The sequence below is a fragment of the Acipenser ruthenus genome, chromosome 23, assembly GCF_902713425.1.
Source record: "Acipenser ruthenus chromosome 23, fAciRut3.2 maternal haplotype, whole genome shotgun sequence".
Lineage (NCBI taxonomy): Eukaryota > Metazoa > Chordata > Actinopteri > Acipenseriformes > Acipenseridae > Acipenser > Acipenser ruthenus.
In genome coordinates, this window is record NC_081211.1 from 23,353,196 (window position 1) to 23,379,269 (window position 26,074).

Here is a 26,074-nt window from a genome sequence, read left to right on the forward strand (position 1 = left end):
ACCCCAGTGCTCTCGTTCATGTTATTCAAATGCAGATATGTTCTGTTTATTAAGTTTTGACATGCCTATGGTATGGGGCTCTGATTGAACTTAATTACCTACAATTACATTGTAGCTACACTGAATACCGGTAACAATGGAACTTGCCCCTAGAGAATCTCATTATTTAAGATTCCTATAGGATAGGTGTATGACTTACACAATAAAACTATGAATCCCACAGTAATGATGAAAAGAAATGATGTGGAAAACAGGTGTATTTTTCTTGGTGAATTTTGAGACAACGGAATCATATCAATGTAGTATATAATTACCTATGTAATCTTAAAATAATATTAATGAGGCAAAGAAAACCGAATATGTTCTGACACAACAGCATTTATTGTAAACACAAACATTAAAGAGGGGGAAAGAACCACTGTAAGAGGCTATGCTTTACTTATTAATTACCACAGACATGTTTTTGTCTCAGAAAGTAAAACGGAATCTAATGATTATTGTATTAATGGTAATAGGCCCTGGAGAGACAGGCTTATGAGAAGGCCCAGTGTATTGTTATTATGTGTGGTAATAATAAAGACTCTAACACACTGATCGTTCCACTTTCTTGTGGCTTTGTCATATGCTGGCCTAACAGAAAACAATGACAAATACAGACGTCACAGTGAAAAATACAGCACTTATCAGAATTGTTTCACTCCTGAAATGTTCACATACAAGTGTGCTCAATTTTAAAGTATGTGGAACAAGCCCAACACAATACTTTCTAGACTCCACCAGAAGAGGGTGCTAAGCCAAGCATAACCATTTATTCAGCCCATTGGCTTTGCTCTAATGACTGAGTTAGAAACACAATAGAACCAAGAGGTGTGAATGTTATAAAAATGCTTTCAGTCACTCAGGTCAAAAACAAAACTGTCACTCTAAACACTGCGAACCTCCTCGCAGGTGAGCAGTACATTGCAATTAGAAAGCTTATCCTAGAGACAGTGTCTTACAATAACCTTGTCAAACCCATCCTAAACCTGTGCAATTTGGGGTCGAACATTGCTGCAGATACAGGTTTACTGTTTAGCAGGGCTGCACCACAGCAGGCAGTTCCCTATGCAGTAAATTGGGATTATCACACTGAAAACACATGTTCACACCCAACACCTTCTGCAACTTCAAGTAGAGTATACAAGGTGTTCCAATCCATTCGTATTAGCCTGCTTTGTGGGTCTGTGTGTGTTTTGGGGTGCATAATTGGAATTGGATTTATGTTTAGAATAATTGTTCTGACAATAGCTACACGCGTCACCATTAATCAGGCTTCTTAGAGTTCTGTGACTAGCACTCATTGATTAGGCAGAAGAGAAGCAGATCAATCTGAGCGATTGATCTTAACCAGCAACATGGACTGACCTGTAACAGCACAAGACACGCCAACCACACTGACTTGCTAGATTTGAGAATACAGGCTCTGAATGTGAGAACACATATATTAAAAAACAAACCAACCTATTATCATATTTCTCCCAGAGTTTTCTATTTCGGTTTGAAGCAAGGCTTTTTACCATAGCATTTTTGTGAAACTGTCGCCACCCAGTGGACATTATTTTAATGACAACACTGGTACTTCCATCTCCCTCCTGTCAGTTTTATTGTAGACATTTCTCAATCTCATGACTCCCTCGTTCTACTACACCAGTTGTCCGGATGGTAGGATACTTAGATAAGGGTGTCTGGACTGGTTTTATATCTGTAAATAAAAAATATTTCATTGTACTGGATTAAAAACTTAAACGTGCTCTTGTATCTTTTGAACCGGTATGGTTAATGACCACTAGGTGGCAATATTGTATTTATAATGGTCAGTGTCCAAGCTCCTACACCCACACACATTCTAGTGGGGTTTAACTGTCATTTTCACACCACACCCCAGTGGTTAACCTTTGTTTTACTTACTGGCTTGCATTCACCTAATAACAACGAATACAAATCACTGGGAGGCTGTGTGGTCCAGTGGTTAAAGACAAGGGCTTGTAACCAAGAGGTCCCCGGTTCAAATCCCACCTCAGCCACTGACTCATTGTGTGACCCTGAGCAAGTCACTTAACCTCCTTGTGCTCCGTCTTTCGGGTGAGACGTAATTGTAAGTGACTCTGCAGCTGATGCATAGTTCACACACCCTAGCCTCTGTAAGTCGCCTTGGATAAAGGCGTCTGCTAAATAAACAAATAATAATAAATAATAATAACTACTGTGATTTAATTCAGTAGGCACAAGCTTCCTCCTATTGAAGCCTGCTTACCACTGGACAGCCTGGATAAGAGACATACCACTGTATCTATCTGCACCAGTGGCAAGCTATACCTTACAAAGGAAAAAAAGAATGGAAAGTGGTCTTTAGTAAGACAGATAAAATATGGGGAACTACACCTTTAAATGTTGTATTTTCTAATGTGGGCATGCAGGAAATGTATCAGTGACTGGGTTGCTGGCAGGCTGTAATAAGGAGGGTGTTTGAGTTTGACCTGGTTTTATCTCCAAAATTGCAGTTGTTTAAAAAACAGACATCCATGTGTTTGTTTACTACAACAATATTTTTTAATAGAAAAACTTTGGTTAGATATAAAACTAAGATTTGATGATCATGTGGATCTGCGGTATACATAAAGCTTGGAAGCAAACATGAAGCTAAAATGGTCTCGTAATTAATATAGTTACACTAAATTTGCCTACTCAGGAATACAGAGGAATTGGTCACGTTTACACACTTTTGCTTTTCTTTTTCCTAAATAGAATAAAATCCTGCTAAAGCCAGAACAGGAATGTCAAACTCCAGTCCGAGGGCCGCAGGGTCTTCTGGTTTTTCATTCCAAATTAAGCTCTCAATTAACATAATTGATCACGTTTTTTGATATATTTCATATATTTTCAATGCTCTTAATTCAAGGTACACAACCTATAAAACATTTTGAGGCCTGGAGAGAAGTGTAAAATGTGTCCAATTAATCAAATAATTAGACCAATTCAGTAATTGAGAGCTCGGGTGGAATGGAAGACACTGCGGCCCTCCAGGAGTTTGACAGCCTTGTCTTAGAACATGCCCTCTGCATGCGCTCTAGTTTCATAACACTAGCAATTCTTTTTTATTGTAGGGCCTGACCTATTCTGTACCAGGAAAAGGCTGCCCCAGGCACAGCACTGAGTAATCTCAACGAATTGTATATACATTGTGAGCACTGACAGACTAACAGACTGTAGTTTAATAGTAACTTTGTGTTTTCTGTAAACTGCTGTCTGTTCAGGCTACCCTGCTGCTAACAGTGTTTTAAATAATTGTATAATTTTTCTTCATTACTTTTATAACAGTATATGTGCCACTCGACTGTTCAGCCAAAATGCTGGAGAAAGTGCAAATTATGAAAAGAATGAATAATAATAAATTGAAATAGCCTGCTGTGTGTGAGTTTGGATTTAGTAAGTTGTCTGTAATCTGTAATCGATGTAATAAAATAACCCACCGAATGAATAAATAATAAACACAAGCATGTGGTCAATCAGAATGCTGATGTGAGTGCTGGGTTAAGAAACCCTGAGTTGTTCTGATTCAATCGGACGAAGGTAAAGGTGATCTGGAAGCAGGTTGGTGGAAGGTGGGGTTCTGTGGTAGACAGACAGCTAATCCAAACTGTAAATATTTTCTTCCACTTGTCTGCCTGTCTGCATTTGATAAATGATGTGCTTGGGTTCCAGTGTTACTGTAGGCCTTGTACTACAAACAGAAAGAAAGAAAGAAAGAAAGAAAGAAAGAAAGAAAGAAAGATTGTATAAAGTTATTATTTCAAATGGAAAATGTTATTGGGAACATAAATATTTCTTACAAGGAAAGCACTTACATCACTAGAGCTTTTCAGAGATCTTTTTTGTTATTTGAATTTGTGGATTTTTTTCCCCCTCAACATTCCCTAGACTAAAATCAATAAACAATCATACTTTTAAAATGTTTTATTCTCTTGAAGATCTTGAGGTGTACCAGAGAGGGCTATGAAAAACTATATCTGCTTACCTTCCAATGTGTTTCTGAGCTCCTTTTAAAAGTTTACCTAAAAGAAAATACAATTATAAAGATATATGATCAAAATGCATACAGTAGCATAAGGTTACAGTTAAAACAGAGTAAGCAGCCTCGATTTATATAGTCCTTGTGTTTTTTTCACTGTGCCTTTTTTTAACCCTTTCAGTCCTGAATTATTTTTGTCAAGAATACAAAATTAAGTTACACAATTCAAAAAGGAACTCCTTTATTGAATATACATGAGAACAGGACAAAAAAGTTTTTTTTTTTGTTTTTTTTTACATATATTTTGGTGCTGACAGTACTTTAAGAAGTCCTGCCAAGACTGAAAGGGTTAATACTTTCTCTTAAGTTCTGTTAACCCAAGTTCAGGAGCTGTTCTTCTGCTCTGCTTGCCTAGTATAGGCACATATAACCCAGCCTGAATCAGCCAAAGTGTCTTTATAGCAGGACAAGTGCACAGCTGGGATCTAGCCTGGCTTACATATGCCTACAGCAAGCAACCAGAACAGAAGAACAGCTCTTGAACACAGATGATATCAAAAAGTGAAGAAAAAGTGATGATTGCTAACATCACATAACAACAACCACCCACAAACTTAGACTATAAAGAGCTTTTCCTGTGAGACACACCCTGGAGTGCTGTACATGTTGAGTACAAAGCTACACTGATAAAACACTAAGATACAGGCCTTGGCAGTTGCAAAGGCCAAACTATATAAATACGTCTTTAAGTTCGTTTTGAAGGATTGAACAGGATCTGAGCCCTTAACCCTTTTGGGTATTGAGCTTCAGAGCTTAGACACCTAGTTTGAGAAGACATGTGCTCCCTAGGTAGAGATCTCACAACCACAGGGCACTGCTAGAGACAAACAGAACAAGCATGTCTGCTATATAAGCAGGAGCAAGGCCATGTAGGGCCTAGTAGAGCCGTAATAAAACCTTGTAAAAAGGAAGGGGACAGTACAAAAATCGGTCATGTGTATTTAAAAAGAAAAGAAGGAACATCTTTCACTTAACTCTTCAGTTCACATTCTAATCAAATTAGTGGGAAGCTGAGTATTATTATTATTTATTTATTTAGCAGATGCCAAGGCAACTTACAGAGACTAGGGTGTGTGAATCAGCTGCAGAGTCACTTACAACAACGTCTCACCCCACAGATGGAGCACAAGGAGGTTAAGTGACTTGCTCAGGGTCACACGGTGAGTCAGTGGCTGAGCTGGGATTTGAACCGGGGACCTCCTGGTTACAAGCCCTTTTCTTTAACCACTGGTACCACCCAGCCAACCCTTCAAAAACCTCTGGAATATTGGGCTCTATTTAGTAATGCTGATTATTATTATTTATTTCTTAGCAGACGCCCTTATCCAGGGCGACTTACAATCGTAAGCAAAAACATTTCAAGCGTTACAATACAAGTAATACAATAAGAGCAAGAAATACAATAAAACAAGTAAAGTACAAGTTTGACAAACCACAATTCAATAATACAGCAGGTAATAGTGATAGTTACATCAGGATATGATTAAATAGTGATAGTTACATCAGGATGTGATTAAATACAAAGTACTACAGGTTAAAAACTTGGCAGATTACAGTATTCTGAAGTACAGGATTAAATGCAGTAAAATAGGGGCTGATAAGAGCAAAATAAAGCACATTTACATGAAGGGTGATAGTGTCCCAGGATACAAACAGAGGAGTTCTACAGGTGCTCTTTGAAGAGGTGAGTCTTAAGGAGGCGCCGGAATGTGGTCAGGGACTGGTAGAGTAGTATTACTTACGTTTAAAAACAAGAAGAATTGCTAGAGCAATTATTAAGAGCAAGATGACTGCCGATACACATAGACCCACAACAGGAACGTTGAATGAATCACTTTTTAAAGCACTTCCTTCCTAAAAATAAAAAGGTATATGGACCATGTTAGTTTCCATGTTCTCTATTATTTATGTACAGGGCACACACAATCCAATTCATGGCATTCACTTCAAGAAAGTGCAAAAACCCATATTCCCTTAAATTTACTTTAAGGAGTATTTTCTCTTCATTATGTTAACTGGTACTTTTCTGATTCCAGTACTCACAATGTCACCCGTTTGCAGAAGACTGGAATTCCACTTTGGTGTTGCTGACAGTTGGAAAGAATGTCCACCACTCCAACTGCCTGGAAAGAAAGTTGTGTAATGGTTTAAACATCCTCAAGGTAATATCTTTATCTTTATATTTATGCTATCTTCAAGGACCAAGTGTGATGTACCCTCTCCTGTTACCCAGACCAAGAGATAAATACATAAATAGCTAATATGAGAAAAAAACCCAAGCAAGGTTTGAAATATAATTGGCTCCAGTCACGTATGTTCTTTAACAATAGCTCACTACCGAGGAATCAGCAGTAACCCAAACCACTTAGTCACATATGCCAGGCTGGCTCAGTACGGGGTCTGCTGTGACTAATGTTAACCGCTGTAATTCAAACAGGCAGGAACCCACACATTTATCATCGCACATCAGAGCTAGAGTGAAACTGAATATGTAACAAAGCAGAACATAAAGGTGGTCATATTATATAGTTAAGAAAAGAGGAGGCTGACTGAGACGGAATCAAACTGCTCATGTGTTTGAGACCAAAAAAAAACCAGCTATAAGCTATGTGTATTTATCTGTTTCATGACATGTTTGTTACCTGAGTCACGGCTAACTCTCTGTGAGTTGGGTAGTTAGCTAATTAAATTACTAATCAGTAACTGGTTTAGGGACATACACTGTATTTACACATTCAGTTACACATTAACATGCTTGTGTAGAAGCATTGTTGTGTCTTGTAATAACACTTGTAGTGCAAAGGCGTTGAAATTAAATATAACCTTACCTAGAAGTACTCTGTATTTACTGCCATGTAAATGTATACATGGTCTGGATTTGTTCCTGGATTAACTAAGACATTAGCAGAGCTGTAGTATAAGCCCCTGAGTTTGTATGATAATGGGGGATGGCACTGTAAGTGACAAAGGAATGTGGGTGCAGTGCCTTTGGAAGTTTAATTTCCTTGGAAGAGATTAGATTTGTGTTTTGACTTTTGTTAAATAGAGAATGCAAAATCCTTATTGTGAGCTGCAGAGTCCTTCGTTTCTTGGTTCATCTACAGGAAACCCAATCATGGCAGTATAGCCTTTCACACTGTTCAGCATGGAGAATATAGCATTTCTAAATCAGGTTGAGTAAACCGCATTCTGTAGCGGAGAGCACTTTGGAAATGCTCACGTACTTGTGGGGGGATGTGGCTCTGATGTGTTGTGATTCTCAGCTCTGAAGGTTGGGGGAAGTGGGTTTGGCAGTGCTGTCGTCAATGCAGGAGCTAAATGGAGAAAATGATAAGATGCACTTTGTTAATAGGAGCGATCTACAGCCTGGTCACTAGTTAACCAGAGTCCCCAAGTATGCATTCTTTGTTCTTTGTTTTACTTTGTTCAATGTTTTAGCAGGTGTACTTACAGTGATAGATATATATATATATATATATATATATATATATATATATATATATATATATATATATATATATATATACACACATATATATATATACAGTGCCTTGCGAAAGTATTCGGCCCTGTGGCAAAGTGCCCCGCCCCTGTGTGCATTTGTGTGTTCTGTGTATGTATGTTGCGTGCGTATGTTAATGTTGGTGTATAGATTGGTACACGGGATATAAACGGGTCTGTGTTTCACGTGTGTTTAAAGTGTATAATTATATTTAGGCACGAGGATGGCACATCACTTCACGTGCAGATAAAATGTGTATAATGTGTGGCACGGGGTTGCACGTAATGAATTCACGTGCTGGGATTCAAGTGAGTAATTAATTAGTAATTGAATCCCAGCACAACAGTATATATAGATGCACAGTTTCACTCAGTCGGGGTTGGTGTTCGGTGAGTGGAGAACGGGATTGGAGACGGAGGTAAAGATAATAATAATAATAGTAATAGTTAAATCTGCTCACCGTGTTTTGTCTGTCTAGTCCGTTTTTGTTTGTCCTTTTATTTTGGCTACAAGTGCCGTGTCCTGTGTTTTGTTGTTTCAAACCTTTTATTTTCTGTGCTGTTTTATTAAATGCTGAGCGAAACCATTCGCTCAGCTCCACCAAACTCCAAGTCTCTGTCTGTTTGTGTTCCTGTTTCTGGTCTGACGCCACCCACTCCGGCCGTCTTTGTGACACGTGGTGTCCTGCGTGGGATCGACAGCGCCTCCAGGACTCAGGCCAGAGCAGGAACCGCAGTTTGGATTTAAAAAAAAGAGAAAAAAAAAAAAAAAAAATGGCAGAAGACGCCATCAAAGTGCGGGACTGGATGCTGGAGAATGCTGGGCTGGAGGCCCAGTCTCTGCCCATAGTCGTCCAGGCCCTGTGGATGATGGACTGTGAGAGATGGGAGGCCTATCAGGAGGAACACACCCCAAACACCTTGGAGGAAGGTGTGGAGTTTGTCCTCAGCTACCTGGAGGCAACCATAAATGGAACAGCAGCCCAGGTAGCAGGACCACCAGCAGAGGAGTACCTGCTGTCCCCATCTCCACCAGCAGAGGGTGAGTACCTGCTGTCCCCATCTCCACCAGCAGAGGGTGAGTACCTGCTGTCCCCATCTCCACCAGCAGAGGGTGAGTACCTGCTGTCCCCATCTCCACCAGCAGAGGGTGAATGCCTGCTGGTTTTGCCTCCACAGCCCAAATGGGAGGAGCCTGAGCATCCACAGCCCAAATGGGAGGAGCCCAAGCGGAAGGAGCCCGAATGTCCTACGCCTGAGTGGGAGGAGCCCGAACGTCCTACGCCTGAGTGGGAGGAGCCCGAACGTCCTACGCCTGAGTGGGAGGAGCCCGAACGTCCTACGCCTGAGTGGGAGGAGCCCGAACGTCCTACGCCTGAGTGGGAGGAGCCCGAACGTCCTACGCCTGAGTGGGGGGAGCCCGAACGTCCACAGCCCAACAGGGAGGAGTCGGGGCGTCCACAGCCCAACAGGGAGGAGTCGGGGCGTCCACAGCCCAACAGGGAGGAGTCGGGGCGTCCACAGCCCAACAGGGAGGAGTCGGGGCGTCCACAGCCCAAAGGGAGGCAAGTCGGGGCTTCCACAGCCCTGGGACCCAAGCCACCAGCAGAGGGAAAATGCCTGCTGGTTCAGCCCCAGGAGCCAGAAGGGGAGGAGTTACAGGCTCAACCCCCTGAAAATTTTTGGGGGGGAGAAGGGCAGGATGCTGGTGTCCCCCAGCAGCCTCTCGCTATGCTGCTGAAGGCAGCACGGCGTGCACATGCCCAGCCGCCACAGCAGAGGGAGCCAGCACCGCCAGGAGCAGAGGAGCTGGAGCTGCCTCTGCCTCCACCACCTCCAGGAGCAGAGGAGCAGGAGCTGCCTCTGCCTCCACCACCTCCAGGAGCAGAGGAGCAGGAGCTGCCTCTGCCTCCGCCACCACCACCGCAAGGAGCAGAGGAGCAGGAGCTGCCTCTGCCTCCGCCACCACCACCGCCAGGAGCAGAGGAGCAGGAGCTGCCTCTGCCTCCACCACCTCCAGGAGCAGAGGAGCAGGAGCTGCCTCTGCCTCCGCCACCGCCCGGAGCAGAGGAGCAGGAGCTGCCTCTGCTGCCCGTACCTCCGCAGGGAGTACGGTGGCCGGCCACGAAGGGGGACGAGGTCTGGAGACCACTTTCCCCAGCAGCAGTTTCGCTGCAGGAGTTCTTGTGGCCGGAGCCCCACAGGAGGGAGCTGCCGGCTACGAAGAAGGGGGAGGTCGGGGGACCACCTGCCCCCGCAGCTTTTTCGCTGCAGGACAGGACCAACAGGCTGTCAGCCGTGCCACTACCGGCAGGGGTGCTGACAGCATGGCCAGCCATGGGCCCACTGGAGCCTCCCTTCCCAGCCCGAGACTTTGTCCTGGACTGCTGGATTTTTAAGGGGGGAGGTGGCCGTTGAGGCCATGTGTGCTGCGCACAAGGGGGGGTATATGTGGCAAAGTGCCCCGCCCCTGTGTGCATTTGTGTGTTCTGTGTATGTATGTTGCGTGCGTATGTTAATGTTGGTGTATAGATTGGTACACGGGATATAAACGGGTCTGTGTTTCACGTGTGTTTAAAGTGTATAATTATATTTAGGCACGAGGATGGCACATCACTTCACGTGCAGATAAAATGTGTATAATGTGTGGCACGGGGTTGCACGTAATGAATTCACGTGCTGGGATTCAAGTGAGTAATTAATTAGTAATTGAATCCCAGCACAACAGTATATATAGATGCACAGTTTCACTCAGTCGGGGTTGGTGTTCGGTGAGTGGAGAACGGGATTGGAGACGGAGGTAAAGATAATAATAATAATAGTAATAGTTAAATCTGCTCACCGTGTTTTGTCTGTCTAGTCCGTTTTTGTTTGTCCTTTTATTTTGGCTACAAGTGCCGTGTCCTGTGTTTTGTTGTTTCAAACCTTTTATTTTCTGTGCTGTTTTATTAAATGCTGAGCGAAACCATTCGCTCAGCTCCACCAAACTCCAAGTCTCTGTCTGTTTGTGTTCCTGTTTCTGGTCTGACGCCACCCACTCCGGCCGTCTTTGTGACAGGCCCCCTTGAACTTTGCGACCTTTTGCCACATTTCAGGCTTCAAACATAAAGATATGAAACTGTAATTTTTTGTGAAGAATCAACAACAAGTGGGACACAATCATGAAGTGGAACGAAATTTATTGGATATTTCAAACTTTTTTAACAAATAAAAAACTGAAAAATTGGGCGTGCTAAATTATTCAACCCCCTTAAGTTAATACTTTGTAGCGCCACCTTTTGCTGCGATTACAGCTGTAAGTCGCTTGGGGTATGTCTCTATCAGTTTTGCACATCGAGAGACTGAAATTTTTGCCCATTCCTCCTTGCAAAACAGCTCGAGCTCAGTGAGGTTGGATGGAGAGCATTTGTGAACAGCAGTTTTCAGTTCTTTCCACAGATTCTCGATTGGATTCAGGTCTGGACTTTGACTTGGCCATTCTAACACCTGGATATGTTTATTTGTGAACCATTCCATTGTAGATTTTGCTTTATGTTTTGGATCATTGTCTTGTTGGAAGACAAATCTCCGTCCCAGTCTCAGGTCTTTTGCAGACTCCATCAGGTTTTCTTCCAGAATGGTCCTGTATTTGGCTCCATCCATCTTCCCATCAATTTTAACCATCTTCCCTGTCCCTGCTGAAGAAAAGCAGGCCCAAACCATGATGCTGCCACCACCATGTTTGACAGTGGGGATGGTGTGTTCAGGGTGATGAGCTGTGTTGCTTTTACGCCAAACATAACGTTTTGCATTGTTGCCAAAAAGTTCGATTTTGGTTTCATCTGACCAGAGCACCTTCTTCCACATGTTTGGTGTGTCTCCCAGGTGGCTTGTGGCAAACTGTAAACGACACTTTTTATGGATATCTTTAAGAAATGGCTTTCTTCTTGCCACTCTTCCATAAAGGCCAGATTTGTGCAGTATACGACTGATTCTCCCACCTCAGCTGTAGATCTCTGCAGTTCATCCAGAGTGATCATGGGCCTCTTGGCTGCATCTCTGATCAGTCTTCTCCTTGTATGAGCTGAAAGTTTAGAGGGACGGCCAGGTCTTGGTAGATTTGCAGTGGTCTGATACTCCTTCCATTTCAATATTATCGCTTGCACAGTGCTCCTTGGGATGTTTAAAGCTTGGGAAATCTTTTTGTATCCAAATCCGGCTTTAAACTTCTCCACAACAGTATCTCGGACCTGCCTGGTGTGTTCCTTGTTCTTCATGATGCTCTCTGCGCTTTAAACGGACCTCTGAGACTATCACAGTGCAGGTGCATTTATACGGAGACTTGATTACACACAGGTGGATTCTATTTATCATCATTAGTCATTTAGGTCAACATTGGATCATTCAGAGATCCTCACTGAACTTCTGGAGAGAGTTTGCTGCACTGAAAGTAAAGGGGCTGAATAATTTTGCACGCCCAGTTTTTCAGTTTTTTATTTGTTAAAAAAGTTTGAAATATCCAATAAATTTCGTTCCACTTCATGATTGTGTCCCACTTGTTGTTGATTCTTCACAAAAAATTACAGTTTCATATCTTTATGTTTGAAGCCTGAAATGTGGCAAAAGGTCGCAAAGTTCAAGGGGGCCGAATACTTTCGCAAGGCACTGTATATATATATATATATATATATATATATCACTGTAAGTAATTGTTGTAAAAGCTCAGGTAAACCCATATGAGCTAGAATGACCCACCTGCAATAATGAATTGGAAGTGGAATTAACTTGGATACACTAAATACAAAAGCACATTGTTTAATCATACATTAAATATATAATATAAAACCTACCTTTTACAACTTTTAAAGTTAAAGATACCTTTAGATCATTAAAGTATCCAGCAATGTCCACCCTGCAGCAGTATGATCCGCTGTCTGCTTTCCCTGTGTTCAGTATAGTCAGATCCAAATTACCATCCAGTATATTCCCATTTAAGCGGTACCGCTCTGACAGTTTGGAGGTGACACGGTTCCCGTCGGTTTGAATGATTTCATCACTGCACCACATGGTGCCACAACCCCTTCCCCAGCACGCGGCGCTTAATCCATTCCTTCTGACAGAGTAACTGCAGGGCAGGGTGATGGAGTGTCCCTCTAGAACTTCATGCCCATTCACAAGGGCCACACAAGCTACAAGAGACAAGCACGGTCACTACAATACTGGCACACACATACTGTATAGTATTATACTAATTAAATGAAAGTTTCATTTGAACATTTCTGCATTTTAAATGTAATATATATAAAACTATTTCTGCGCCTGTACATAATTACTCTACTAGGCGTGCCTCATATTAGTTTATATGAAGCAAAATCCATAATGCATGTAAAGAACAATTCATAAATCACAATCGTATTCCCCAACTCTATACCCTAATGTGGAATCTCGAATGAAAGTGGATGGCAGAGAGATTGTGCTACTAAAGCTTATACTACCAGTTTTTCACAGAAGACAGACACTTTTTTTCACAATTGAATTGCAGTAAAAGTTCTATCTCTAACAGATCTGAAACTAAAATATTCATTTCTAAGCTCTGGTAAATAAATACTCAATTCTGTATAACAAATATAATTTTGACGCATGGTCAAATTTCCTGATGGTTAAAGACAGTCAAAATGGGTTATTTAAATCAAAACAAAAAAAAAAAAAAATAAACAGCATTTCAAGGACCCTCATGTTCTTCTGTATGAACGTTCTGTTTGGTGCCTGTGATTAATTCCACTCCACTTCTGATATATTGTAAGCAAAGTTCACTCTTTATTTATTTATAAAATAAATAAAAACAGTAATAAATAAACCGGTAAAGACATGTGTATGAGGCATCTTACCCGCGAGAATGGCAGGAATCCAGTGCACCCAAACAACACTGCTCAGGGCCATCTTCAAGCAAGTGGTGTCAGGCGACAACAAACTCAGTGACTGTAGAATACTAGAGTTTCTATGTATTATACCGTGTGCTGATGGGCAGCTTCAATGGTATGCTTGTTGCTGGTCCTCCACTGTGACATCTCCTGCAGTGACTCACAGAGACCCATTAACATGTCACATTAACCTTTCCCAGTGCGAATACAAAACAGCCATTGTTTTCGGTTCTGGAATGGAATATATATATATATATATATATATATATATATATATATATATATATATATATATATATATATATATATATATATAAATAAATCTCCACAACCACAGTTTAGTCATATCACAGTACCGTGGTTGGTCATGCCTCCCTTATTTCACATAACTTATATTCCTAAAATATTCTACAGCACAGTGTTATTAAAATGTACTTCAGACAGTGAACGTTATGCTAGAGAAACTACAACCATGTTTTTTTTTATGTATTTTTTTTAACTTACTTCTTGCATCTGCGTTACAAATTGAGGAAACCACCGATCACGTGGTTTTAAGCATCTGTAATACTGTACAGTGAGCTATAAAAAGCTTTGCTAATTTTGGTGTCTTTAGAGCTCCACTTTCCCCAGCACATTTCTGGTCAATTTAAAATTTATCTCAAGCAAGAAATCTTGTTTCTGCTCGATCAACGATCGATCATCCAAATAAAACTATATGTAACTAAGATGACTCCGCACAGGGAGAATGCATTGTAACGACCCCTCTGACTCATATCAGTAATATTGTTATGATACTGCTCGTGACTGTGTATTGCTAACACATAAGCATAGGAAAGGTCATGTTGTTAACTTGAAGTTATTCAGAGTGATAAAACAGCAAATGTCATCTTAAAAGTGCAAGATAAGTTGTTTTGATCAGTCTATACTCCCCCTGGGATAAGTCACAGTTGTGTTTATTTACAGAACTGGATTGCATTAACCACTTATACGAGTTTATACAGGGATTAACAATAAGTGGTTAATGCAAGCCAGTTGGATTCCTGGTAAAAAAAAAAACTGCTGTGACTTATCCTCGAGAGGTATGTTGATCAAAGCAACCCCTCACAGGTTTCTCAATGTGCGAAATCCTAAGAAAGCAACTCTAGCTATCAGAAATTAAGGAAACTGTATCAATACAGTTGTTATCTTTATTGTGCTATAATAACTTAGATCATAGAGACAGCTAGATTCCTTTATCAAAAATACATAATACAATAATTCTACAACAGAATGCAAACTCCTTCGGGATGACCTTTTGTAACTGGTGCTATAACACGAGTAGAAGTCCATGTTCCAGATAGTAACCTCAATCCCAGTAACAGCAGGGCCCTGGTGGATAGAACAGAAGTGATATCATCACTAGTCAAGGTTTACCTCACTCTAATGTCCCAGGATTAAATGTGTCCCTGTTTTAGGGAGCAAACCAGTTGATTTAGACCAGGGGTCTCCAATCCCGGTCCTGGAGAGCTACTGGGTCTGCTGGTTTTCATTTCAGCCAAGCTCTCAGTTACTTAACTGCACCAACTATTGGCTTAATTAGTCAAGATTAACATATGTTCCAGATCTTTAGCCATTGATGATGTAAAGCTAGAAAACCTGCAGGATTGGGGCTCTCAGGACTGGAGATCTCTGCTTTAAACTCTCTCTCAGGATTCAATAATTTAATACATACTCTTTTACTTAAAGATGCATGTAGTCCTAAAGTGATTTTCAGTTTAACACTGCAGTACATGTACTATCTGTCTTAGCCTTCGGTGCTCTTTACTCTATTAAAAAGCAGACTAGCTTACATTTCCAAAAGCAGTTTTAGCTGAACCTTAGCCAGGGACACAAGCTTCCTCCCCCTTTTGAAACATGCTTGACGCTGTCAGTCTTTCAGCTGGACAGACTTGGTTCTGCGTACTAGTCACAACAGTAAGGGTTATAAAATACATCATCAAGCTCCATTACCCAGAAAGAACTTACAAATACAACCACATCCCCCTTCTCCACTGGATGTTGTGTACTGATTATACAGAAACACTTGAAGAAATAATATTTATAAAGTAGAATCCATGTTCAATACAATATACATATAAAACAATATTGAAAGAATATACAAAATATACAATCTATATTTAAAATGGTCTCAGTTAATACATGTATTTTAGAATGAAAGCAATAACAGATAGCAATATATCAATTTAAAAATCCCTTTTAAATGGATTTTTGATTTTTAAACGAAGAGCAACATGTCAGTGAAAAACACCCCCATATATTGAAAAGGTAAACAGTGTCGTATCCATTGTATTATAATACAAAAGCTATGGAACAGGAAAATTAGTCATTTAGAAAGAAGTAAAAAATACTGAAAATACATCTGGTTTCCATTAGAGGTTTATAGTAGTACATAATAAAAATAGAAAAAGTGTCATTCGTCTTGAATTGTTAACATTAATGGAACATAAATAAACCCATGGAAAGTGAAGACTTCGTGGTCTCCTGCTTCTTCTTTGGCTACCATTAGGGGCACACTTCATAATCGGTTTGTTCTTCGGTGGTGTAAATGTTCTCATCCACGTTTGTTCTGATTTGCAGTTCCTGGATGGTTTTGGATTCTCTAATTGAAGCAAAACAGTTAATGCAATAAATATTAGTTATGTTGTCACTATGAAATAATCTTTTTATAGGTGGTGATTCATTTAGGCTCTGTTATACTATTTGCCTTTTAAAGATTTAAAGGGAATATATACAGTATAGAATCCTTTACCGTGAATGCCAAGTTTGTTCTATCAGAATTAAACAGTTACAAATACGAAGTAAATGTTTTACGAATTCACAGAAAAACAGAAAGAAAAAAAAATGATTGCCACTGTTTGTTTTCAGCATTTCTCAAAAGCTACTTTAACCTACAACACTGTGAGAGCATCATGAGAATATCTTTTACAGACTGCAGTGTTTAGAATACACGGTGACACTTGAAAAACAAGCTATGCTCATGAGAATATCCAGGGGTTTGGGAAACACACATCAAGATAGATGGTAAGCAGGTCACCTTACTAGAAAGAATAACCCTGAAGCCACAAGTACTACTGCTACCAGGAAAGTGCTCCCTGGTGAGAAGCTGTCTGAACCCCAGGGAAGAGTTTAACATGTCTTCGGGTTGTTTTGAGATCGGGCTAATACTTTAAAAATCATTCTTAAACATACTTACAGTTTTTGACATTTTTGCAGACATTTATCTAAAAAGAGGAAGTTCAGAAAAGTGTTAATCACGCTTTCTATGTTTCTGTAAGTGTAATAAATCATAGTGGCCAACATTTGCAATACAGTAATGTATCTCAACATACTGTACTTACTTTTAAAAATGAAGAGTAAACACAAAACAGCCAATAAAAGCAGGAGAAGCATAACTGATACCCCAATCCCAAGAGGAGCTTTACTTTGCTAAAAATGGGAAACAATAGAAGTCATGGTAAATGTTCCACTTTCACATATGATACTTTAAAATCAATAACTACAGTGCATTGAGTGTATGAGGAGAGAACAGTCTTCTGAGTGGATTGTATACATCAATAACTACAGTGCATTGAGTATATGAGGAGAGAAGAGACTTCAGAGTGGATTGTATACATCAATAACTACAGTGCATTGAGTATATGAGGAGAGAAGAGTCTTCTGAGTGGATTGTATACATCAATAACTACAGTGCATTGAGTATATGAGGAGAGAAGAGTCTTCTGAATGGATTGTATACATCAATAACTACAGTGCATTGAGTATATGAGGAGAGAAGAGTCTTCTGAGTGGATTGTATACATCAATAACTACAGTGCATTGAGTATATGAGGAGAGAACAGTCTTCTGAGTGGATTGTATACATCAATAACTACAGTGCATTGAGTATATGAGGAGAGAACAGTCTTCTGAGTGGATTGTATACATCAATAACTACAGTGCATTGAGAATATGAGGAGAGAAGAGTCTTCTGAGTGGATTGTATACATCAATAACTACAGTGCATTGAGTGTATGAGGAGAGAAGACTCTTCTGAGTGGATTGTATACATCAATAACTACAGTGCATTGAGTGTATGAGGAGAGAAGAGTCTTCTGAGTGGATTGTATACAGGCAAGGTTGTCTCCAAGTACACCTAATACGTCTACGTGACTGGTGCTGTGAACTTTTATTTCTTAAGGTCCTTGTAATTTGTATGTACAATTAGACAAAATTAAATTATATAATAATATGGAACGCAAGGTGACTTAATGGTTTATGTAATGGCTCTGCACATCTAGAGAACTGTGTTTGAGTCACAGGTGAAATGGGCTCTGGTTCTGCCTTATGCTCAGGGATATACTCACAGCCGTGGTTGTTTGTGTGGAATTAGGGTCCTGCTCTGAAGATGTAATGTGATTTGATGTAGAATCAGTATCATTCCAAAAGCCTTAAGAAAGAATGAATGAATAAATAAATACAGACCCAGTATGTTACCAGCAGGAATTAGAGACTCAGAGACAGAAGCTGCAGTGCAGGACAGTTGCACGTTTTATAAAACAAACAAAAAACAGGAACAAACAAACAAACAACAGCACAAGGACCAAAGAAAAAAAGGTTAAACAAAACAATTTTGCTGTCAGGCTAGGCATTCACCTTCACTGACCAAGTTCTCCAAAAACAAATCAAAATCCACACCACCCATACCACCTACTCAAACCACAAACAAAGGATTTCTCCCTGTTTTATACATGTGTGGCCACTCCCCAATTAGCATAAATGACCTAATTGGGTAATGGCCACACCTGGATTGCTGGCAGGGACAGATTTAACCCCATCCCTGCCAACCTTACATTCCCCCACACTATTTATTTTGAGCTATTTTGAGCTAAACTTAAATTCATGAATTCCATTTACATTTGAAAAAAAAAAAAAAAAAAAAAAAGACTTTCTAGATTCAGAGTTTAAAAATGATGTAACTCTTGCTTCTTTTGAAGGGATTGGATTTAAAACCATGACAGTCTTCTATACACACTCTGGAAATGTTGCTTGTATATGAGAATATATATCAGTGATTCCTTTACATGACAAATACAGCAAATCAGTCATGTCAGGAAGCCCATGTATTTTAAAGTGCGTGTCAAATACAAAACGTGTGACTGCACAGCCAGTACTACAGAGCGGTGGTAGATCTTACCTGTGGTTATTTGACCTTTCGAGGTGTTCACAGTGTCAGCCCCCCGAGCAGTGACTGGTTTAGATGTGGTTGTAGCAGGAGCTGCAAAAAAAGTAACCTTTAAGTTAAATAGTAAGATAAGCATGGTATAGTTCTTTCATCAGTACTGGCAACTCTCTTTTGGTACTGTAGTTTGTTGCTTCTTTTCATGCTGCGAACTTTAACGTTTTGGAACTAGGGTTGGGACGATAATTGAATTTTTGTACCACGAATATCGTCTGAAAAATGATCACGATAACTGCTATTATCGCAATCATTTATTTTGGTAGTTTTTTCTTTAAAAAAAAAAAAAAAAAGTTTTGAAAGTTTACAATTCCAACAGCTTTATTTTAAACAAAACATTTTTAAAACATCTTTAAAAATGTTAATATTTGACCTGTGCTAAAAAATACCCCCCTAAAAATAATAATAATAATAATAATAATAATAATAATAATAATAATAATAATTCAGCCTTTATTAGCTTCCCTTAGAACTTATTTCACACAGTATGTTCTGTAGTCTTTACCTACAACACCATCAAATTAAAAATAAACATCAGATCAGAGGTACAAATTTGAAATCATATTTACTTTACATTTTTTGCCAGGAAAACCATTTTGTTTACGGTTTTTGGTTTCGTTCTGTTTTGTTGGTGGTTAACAATTTGCCCTGAACTGCTAAACAGCCTTTCTGATGGCACACTTGTTGCTGGAATCCCAAGATATTTATGTGCAAGTGTTCACAACTGGGGATAGGACAATGAATGAAGTTCCAGGTTCTATTGGTGTGGTCATAGGGGGTTACCAGAACTTTTTAGCCAAAAAGATCTGATATTTATTTACAATCAAGCCCTCACTAAACTAGAGCAACTTCTAAGTGCAGGTTATAACCAAGCTGCAGCACCTGCTTCAGTTTCTGATGATTTTAGAGTCACTGTCACCAAGTAATCATATAAATCAAACAAGTGCTAACTAATTTAATTACCTTTCTCAATGATCAGCTGTGTATTATGTCTGTGGTCGTTAAACCATCCTGGTATTTCCATACGGCAGCAGTATGTCCCACTGTCTTCTTCACTGGGGTGTAGTATAGTCAGAGAGACATCGCCTTCCTGTAAATTACCAAATAAACCGTACTTGTCTGATTTTTTATAGTTCACTCTGTTTCCATCACTTGAAATAATTGTTTGTGTGCACTTAGAATAAGGGCATTCTCCTCGACCCCAGCACATTTCCATGACACGACCCTCAACAGAGTATATGCACGGCACAGTCACGTTCTGTCCAAGCATTCCACTGACCTTCTGGGCTGAGTTAAAAGTCACTGGAAACAACAAGAAGACAAAACAATGTGCAGTATTCTGAAAATATGAACTGATGAATCATAACATAACAAGCAGATGCTGAAGGAACTAGACTACATGTCTTCTGCCAGGGATAGATAATGAGCTGCTAAGGGGGCGCTCCCCTGAGCTTTGGGAGCACAGATCACTTTACTTGAACACCCCCTGCTATTCATTAAGGGTCTCTCTCAAGCCTAGTGTGCCAAACTGTGTCATGGTTTTGTGATGAGAGCTATTGTGGAGGCTGGCTTGAGACCACCTTACTCATTTAACTTGTGATGCCCAACAGTTAATGGCAAGATAGGCAAGTGTGTTAGCCCACTGCACCTGCTACTTTCACTCCCTATTCAAACAAATATTCTGTGCAATAAACTACAGCTACAGTGCATGTCCATTTCAAACCTGTGAACTGGAGCGCTACGTTTTTCACTTGTGATAGCAGGAAACACAGAAGTGTGCTCTCTGAACTGGACAGGAAATACAATGTGCAATATTGACAAGCATCGTACTGTTCATGTGAATTTCACCTTAATATTTAATTATCAACATTCACAACATTTTAATTATATATATATATATATATATATATATATATATATATATATATATATATATATATATATAAAACACCCACTTGTTACCAAACTAGAAATAAACTAACAGTCATTGAATTGAATTCCTTAGTTTTTTTTTAGTTTTTTTTATGAAAAACAAAGTCACCCTTAATATTTAATTCTCAACATATTATACATACATTGGACTGTATTCACTGAATATTGATATTCCAATGTTAAGTTTGAAGTTTTTGTTTTAGCACTGGGGTATCAATATTTCGTTTTTTGTAACTTCAGTCAGTTATTAACCCTAGAAGCATGCTTACCTTGCATCGGGACTAAAAGGAGCCAACACAATGAATCGTAACTGAAGAGCATCTTCATTTTGAATCAAGAAAACAGACTGATGGATTCCTACTGATCATTAACATACCGTTTGCAGTTGAATCACTGATAGTCCACAAGCTATGAGAGCTGATGTGAGCTCCAGCTCGGCTCTCACTCTGTGGCTTTCTCTGGGCTTTTGTTTGGCACGTGACTTCCTTTTATATTTTTATGTTCTGACAAAATGTTGGTTAATAACTTTGTTTAGCAAGGGGTGGACACTTACAGAACTAGCCTGCTGTTTCTTGCAAATGAAGAATCACATGTTCCGAAAACGAAAAATGGAACAGATAAAAAGAGAAGTGGATTTCCATACTGCTAATTTTAACAACTTAGTTTTTTTTTAATTCTTCAAGTTGTTTTGCAGGGTCTCCTGCTGCTGTTCACATTTATGAAATCACATAAGGTGTTTAACCATTTCATTTGAGCCACAGCACAGCAAAACTACTGCACATTAAACTGTAGTTGACAGCATTTATTTTGGCAGCATACAGCTGCCTACTGTTATGAGTAGAAGAACAGACAGATCCATGTAAACCACTAAGGTTACTAACCGAACCTCTTTCCTAATTGAATCCTATCTTCTATTTTGTTATAACTCAAATTGAAGCTTTATTTTTTGTGAGTGTAATCACCTAACTGACTTTTCTGAATTTCAGCTGTACCATAGCCAGGGACACAAGCTTCCTCTCCCTTGAAACATGCTTGACACTGTCAGTCCTTCAGCTAGACAGACATGCTACTACTGTAGTCATGACAGTAAAGGTTATAAAATGCATCTTCAAGCTCCATTACTCAGAAATAACTTTTTTTTTTTTTTAATTTAAAACCAAAGAGAAACATGGCAGTGGAAAACACACCCCACATGTATCAAATTTACACAAGAGCAGTGAAAAGGTGAACAGTGACATATCCATGTATTTATTTTGGTTTTTTTTGTAATACAAATGTATAGAACAGGAATAAAAATGTTTTTAAAGAAGTCAAAATACTGAAAATACTTCTGGCATCCATGAGAGGTTTATGGTAGTAAATAATAATAATAATAATAATAATAATAATAATAATAATAATAATAATAATACAACAACTATATCCATCTTGCATTGTTAACATTAACAGAACATAAATAAACCCATGGAAAGTGAAGACTTCGTGGTCTCCTGCTTCTTCTTTTTCTACCATTAGGGGCACACTTCATAATCGCTTTGTTCTTTGGTGGTGTAAATGTTCTCATCCACGTTTGTTCTCATTTGCAGTTCGTGGATGGTTTTGGATTCTCTGATTGAAGCAAAACAGTTAATGCAGTAAATATTAGTTATGTTGTCACTATAAAATAGTCTTTTTATAGGTGGTGATTCATTTAGGCTCTGTTATACTATTTGCCTTTGAAGATTAAAAGGGAATATATACTGTACAGTATGGGATTATCCTGAATACTGAGTTTTTGTTTTAAACAGTAGCAAATACTGAGTAAATGTATTACTATTTCACAGAAAAAAAATGGAAAATAAATAATCAAAGATAAGGTACTGCTAACCACTAATGCCACTGTTAGTTTCCCCATTCTCTTTTTATTTTTTATCCATATCAGATACATTTTTAATAACAGAACCATACTAAACAGACATACCGTATTGGGGGCATTTCTCAAAAGCTACTTTAACCTACAACTCTGTGAGAGCATCGTAAATACAACTTTTGCAAACTGAAGTGTTTAGAATCAAGAGAACACATACACAACAATTTGTGTCTACATCGTGGCTGCTTAACAAAGAATAGTTTATTTGATTCTTCAGCAACCCCTAACTTTAATATACAAGAGTCTTTAACCCTTTAGTCATCCAACAAGATGGAATTGTTTTTTGCCCCAATGACCCCCTTAAGTGATACTTGAAAAAGCTCATGAGAACATCCAGGGGTTTGGGAAACACACATCAAGATAGACGGTAAGCAGGTCACCTTACTAGAAAGAATAACCCTGAAGCCACAAGTACTACTGCTACCAGGAAAGTGCTCCCCGGTGGGTAGCTGCTAGAACCCCAGGGAAGAGTTTAACATGTCTTTGGATTTTGGGTTAGCCTGAATTAATTTTCTGGAGGATAGGGCTACGTTTCTTAAAAACATACTTACAGTTCCATATTTTGAGTTTTTTACAGACATTTATCTAAAAAGAATAAGCAGAAAAACAAGTGTTAATCACGCTTCACTGTGTTTTTTAGCAAGTGTATTAAATCATATTGGCGAAAATGTGCAATACAGTCATTTATCTCAAGTTATAGTACTTACTCTAAAAATGAAGAGGAAACACACAGCCGTTAATAAAACCATTAGTGTAACTGATATCCCAATCCTAATAGACGCTTTACTTTGCTAAAAATGGGAAAAAATAGAAGTCATGGTAAATGTTCCACTTTCACATATGATACTTTAAAATCAATAACTACAGTGCATTGAGTATATGAGGAGAGAACAGTCTTCTGAGTGGATTGTATATATCAATAACTACAGTGCATTGAGTGTATGAGGAGAGAAGAGTCTTCTGAGTGGATTTTATACTGGCTAGGTTGTCTCCAAGTACACTTAATACGTCTACGTGACTGGTGCTGTGGACTTTTATTTCTTAAGGTCCTTGTAATTTGTACATACATCAGACAAAATACAATTCTATAATAAATATTGAATGCAGGGTGGGTTAGTGGTTTGTGTACTGGCCCTGCACATCTAGAGAACTGTGTTTGAATACAACTTAAGTCACAGGTGAAATGGGCTCTGTTTCTGCCTTATGCTCAAGGATATACTCACAGCCGTGGTCGTTTGTGTGGAATTAGGGTCCTGCTCTGAAGATGTAATGTGATTTGATGTAGAATTAGTATCATTCCAAAAGCCTTAAGAATGAATGAATGAATGAATGAATGAATGAATGAATAAATAAATACATAATTAAACAGTTAAAAAATGAATGAGCTAAAATTATATTCATGAATTCCATTTACATTTGATTTTCTAGATTCAAAGGGTAAAAATGATATAACTCTTGCTTCTTTTGAATAGATTGCATTTAATACCATGACTGCCTATACACACTCTGGAAATGTTGCTTGTATATGAGAATATATGTCGGTGATTCCTTTCCATAACAAATACAGCAAATCAGTCATGTTAACAGTTAGGGGGAAGCGCATTTATTTAAAATTGTGTGTTAAATATCAGGTGTGACTGCACAGCCAGTGCTACAGAGCAGTGGTAGATCTTACTTGTGGTTATTTGACCTTTCGAGGTGTTCACAGTGTCAGCCCCCCGAGCAGTGACTGGTTTAGATGTGGTTGTAGCAGGAGCTGCAAAAAAAAATAACCTTTAAGTTATTAAAGTGAAAAATGTAATATTACATTTGACTACAACTGATATAAAGATTTGAGTGGTCTCATGGGGGTTACCAGAACTTGTTAGCCAAAAACATCTGATATTTATTTACAATAAAGCCTTCACTAGACTAGAGCAACTTCTAATTAGAGTGCAGGTTATAGCCAGCCTGCAGATGATTTTAGATCACTTTCACCAAATAATCATATGCATCAAAAAAACTGCTACCTTTTTCAATGATCAGCTGTGTATTATGTCTGTGGTCGTTAAACCATCCTGGTATTTCCACAAGGCAGCAGTATGTCCCACTGTCTTCTTCACTGGCGTGTAGTATAGTCAGAGAGAAATCGCCTTCCTGTAAATTACCGAATAAACCGTACTTGTCTGATTTTTTATAGTTCACTCTGTTTCCATCACTTGAAATAATTGTTTGTGTGCACTTAAAAGCAGGGCATTCTCCTCGACCCCAGCACATTACCATGACACGACCCTCAACAGAGTATCTGCACGGCACAGTCACGTTCTGTCCAAGCATTCCACTGACCTTCTGGGCTGAGTTACAAGTCACTGGAAACAACAAGAAGACAAAACAATGTGCAGTATTCTGAAAATATGAACTGATGAATCATAACATAACAAGCAGATGCTGAAGGAACTAGATTACATGTCTTCTGCCAGGGGTAGATAATGGGGGCGCTCCCCTGAGCTTTGGGAGCACACATCACTTTACCTGAACACCCCCTGCTATTCATTAAGGGTCTCTCTCAAGCCTAGTGTGCCAAACTGTGTCATGGTTTTGTGATGAGAACTATTGTGGAGGCTGGCTTGAGACTACCTTACTCATTTAACTTGTGATGCCCAACAGTTAATGGCAAGATAGGCTAGTGTGTTAGCCCACTGCACCTGCTACTGTCACTCCCTATTCAAGCAAATAGTCTGTGCAATAAACTACAGCTACAGTGCATGTCCATTTCAAACTTGTGAACTGGAGCGCTACGTTTTTCACTTGTGATAGCAGGAAACACAGAAGTGTGCTCTCTGAACTGGACAGGAAATACAATGTGCAACATTGACAAGCATCGTACTGTTCATATGAATTTCACCTTAATATTTAATTATCAACATTCACAACATTTTAATTATATATATATGAAAAAAACACCCACTTGTTCAATATTTCGTTTTTTGTAACTTCAGTCAGTTATTAACCCTAGAAGCATGCTTACCTTGCATCGGGACTAAAAGGAGCCAACACAATGAATCGTAACTGAAGAGCATCTTCATTTTGAATCAAGAAAACAGACTGATGGATTCCTACTGATCATTAACATACCGTTTGCAGTTGAATCACTGATAGTCCACAAGCTATGAGAGCTGATGTGAGCTCCAGCTCGGCTCTCACTCTGTGGCTTTCTCTGGGCTTTAGCTTTGTTTGGCACGTGACTTCCTTTTCTATTTTATTGTAGTTTAGTTTTTCCACTTTGTGACCGCAGGGCCACCACATGAGCACCTACAGGACTAGCCTGGTGTTTCTTGCAAATTAAGAATTGCTTGTTCCTATAACTTTTTTTTGCTGGGTCTCCTGCTGGATTAAATCTAAATGTAGTGCGTATCCTTAGATAACATGTTAGTAAACACTAAAACCATTGTGTTTCTTTAGAGACTCAGCTCCTCCACAATAAGTAATCA

General features: G+C 39.2%; 3 protein-coding genes across 4 annotated transcripts; all 3 read right to left on the minus strand.

Moving 5' to 3' along the window:
* Window positions 1-244: 244 nt before the first annotated feature.
* Window positions 245-15,466, minus strand: LOC117412724 (hepatitis A virus cellular receptor 1 homolog). Its single transcript, XM_058996860.1, has 9 exons — window positions 15,339-15,466; window positions 14,801-14,877; window positions 13,477-13,740; window positions 12,439-12,777; window positions 7,333-7,422; window positions 6,152-6,231; window positions 5,851-5,962; window positions 4,055-4,091; window positions 245-3,760 (listed from the first exon to the last, which is right to left on the minus strand). The coding sequence occupies exons 3-9, from the start codon at window positions 13,526-13,528 to the stop codon at window positions 3,667-3,669; spliced, it is 804 nt and encodes a 267-aa protein (XP_058852843.1). The 5' UTR covers window positions 13,529-13,740; window positions 14,801-14,877; window positions 15,339-15,466; the 3' UTR covers window positions 245-3,666.
* Window positions 15,467-16,010: 544 nt separating this feature from the next.
* On the minus strand, window positions 16,011-21,612 carry LOC117412725 (T-cell immunoglobulin and mucin domain-containing protein 4-like). Of its 2 annotated transcripts, XM_058996861.1 has the most exons (7): window positions 20,965-21,609; window positions 19,727-20,065; window positions 18,722-18,802; window positions 17,892-17,974; window positions 16,887-16,974; window positions 16,742-16,769; window positions 16,011-16,147 (listed from the first exon to the last, which is right to left on the minus strand). In XM_058996861.1, exons 1-7 carry the CDS (start codon window positions 21,020-21,022, stop codon window positions 16,051-16,053), a joined length of 774 nt encoding a protein of 257 aa, XP_058852844.1. In that variant the 5' UTR covers window positions 21,023-21,609; the 3' UTR covers window positions 16,011-16,050. The 2 variants fall into 2 exon arrangements, with proteins under 2 accessions (XP_058852844.1, XP_058852845.1); XM_058996862.1 differs by lacking the exons at window positions 16,887-16,974; window positions 17,892-17,974 and having other exon boundaries at window positions 20,965-21,612.
* Window positions 21,613-21,953: 341 nt separating this feature from the next.
* On the minus strand, window positions 21,954-25,791 carry LOC117412726 (hepatitis A virus cellular receptor 1 homolog). Its single transcript, XM_034908842.2, has 7 exons — window positions 25,612-25,791; window positions 24,614-24,952; window positions 24,280-24,360; window positions 23,828-23,910; window positions 23,312-23,395; window positions 23,156-23,189; window positions 21,954-22,303 (listed from the first exon to the last, which is right to left on the minus strand). Coding segments are annotated over exons 1-7 (681 nt in total). The 5' UTR covers window positions 25,670-25,791; the 3' UTR covers window positions 21,954-22,301.
* Window positions 25,792-26,074: the final 283 nt, after the last annotated feature.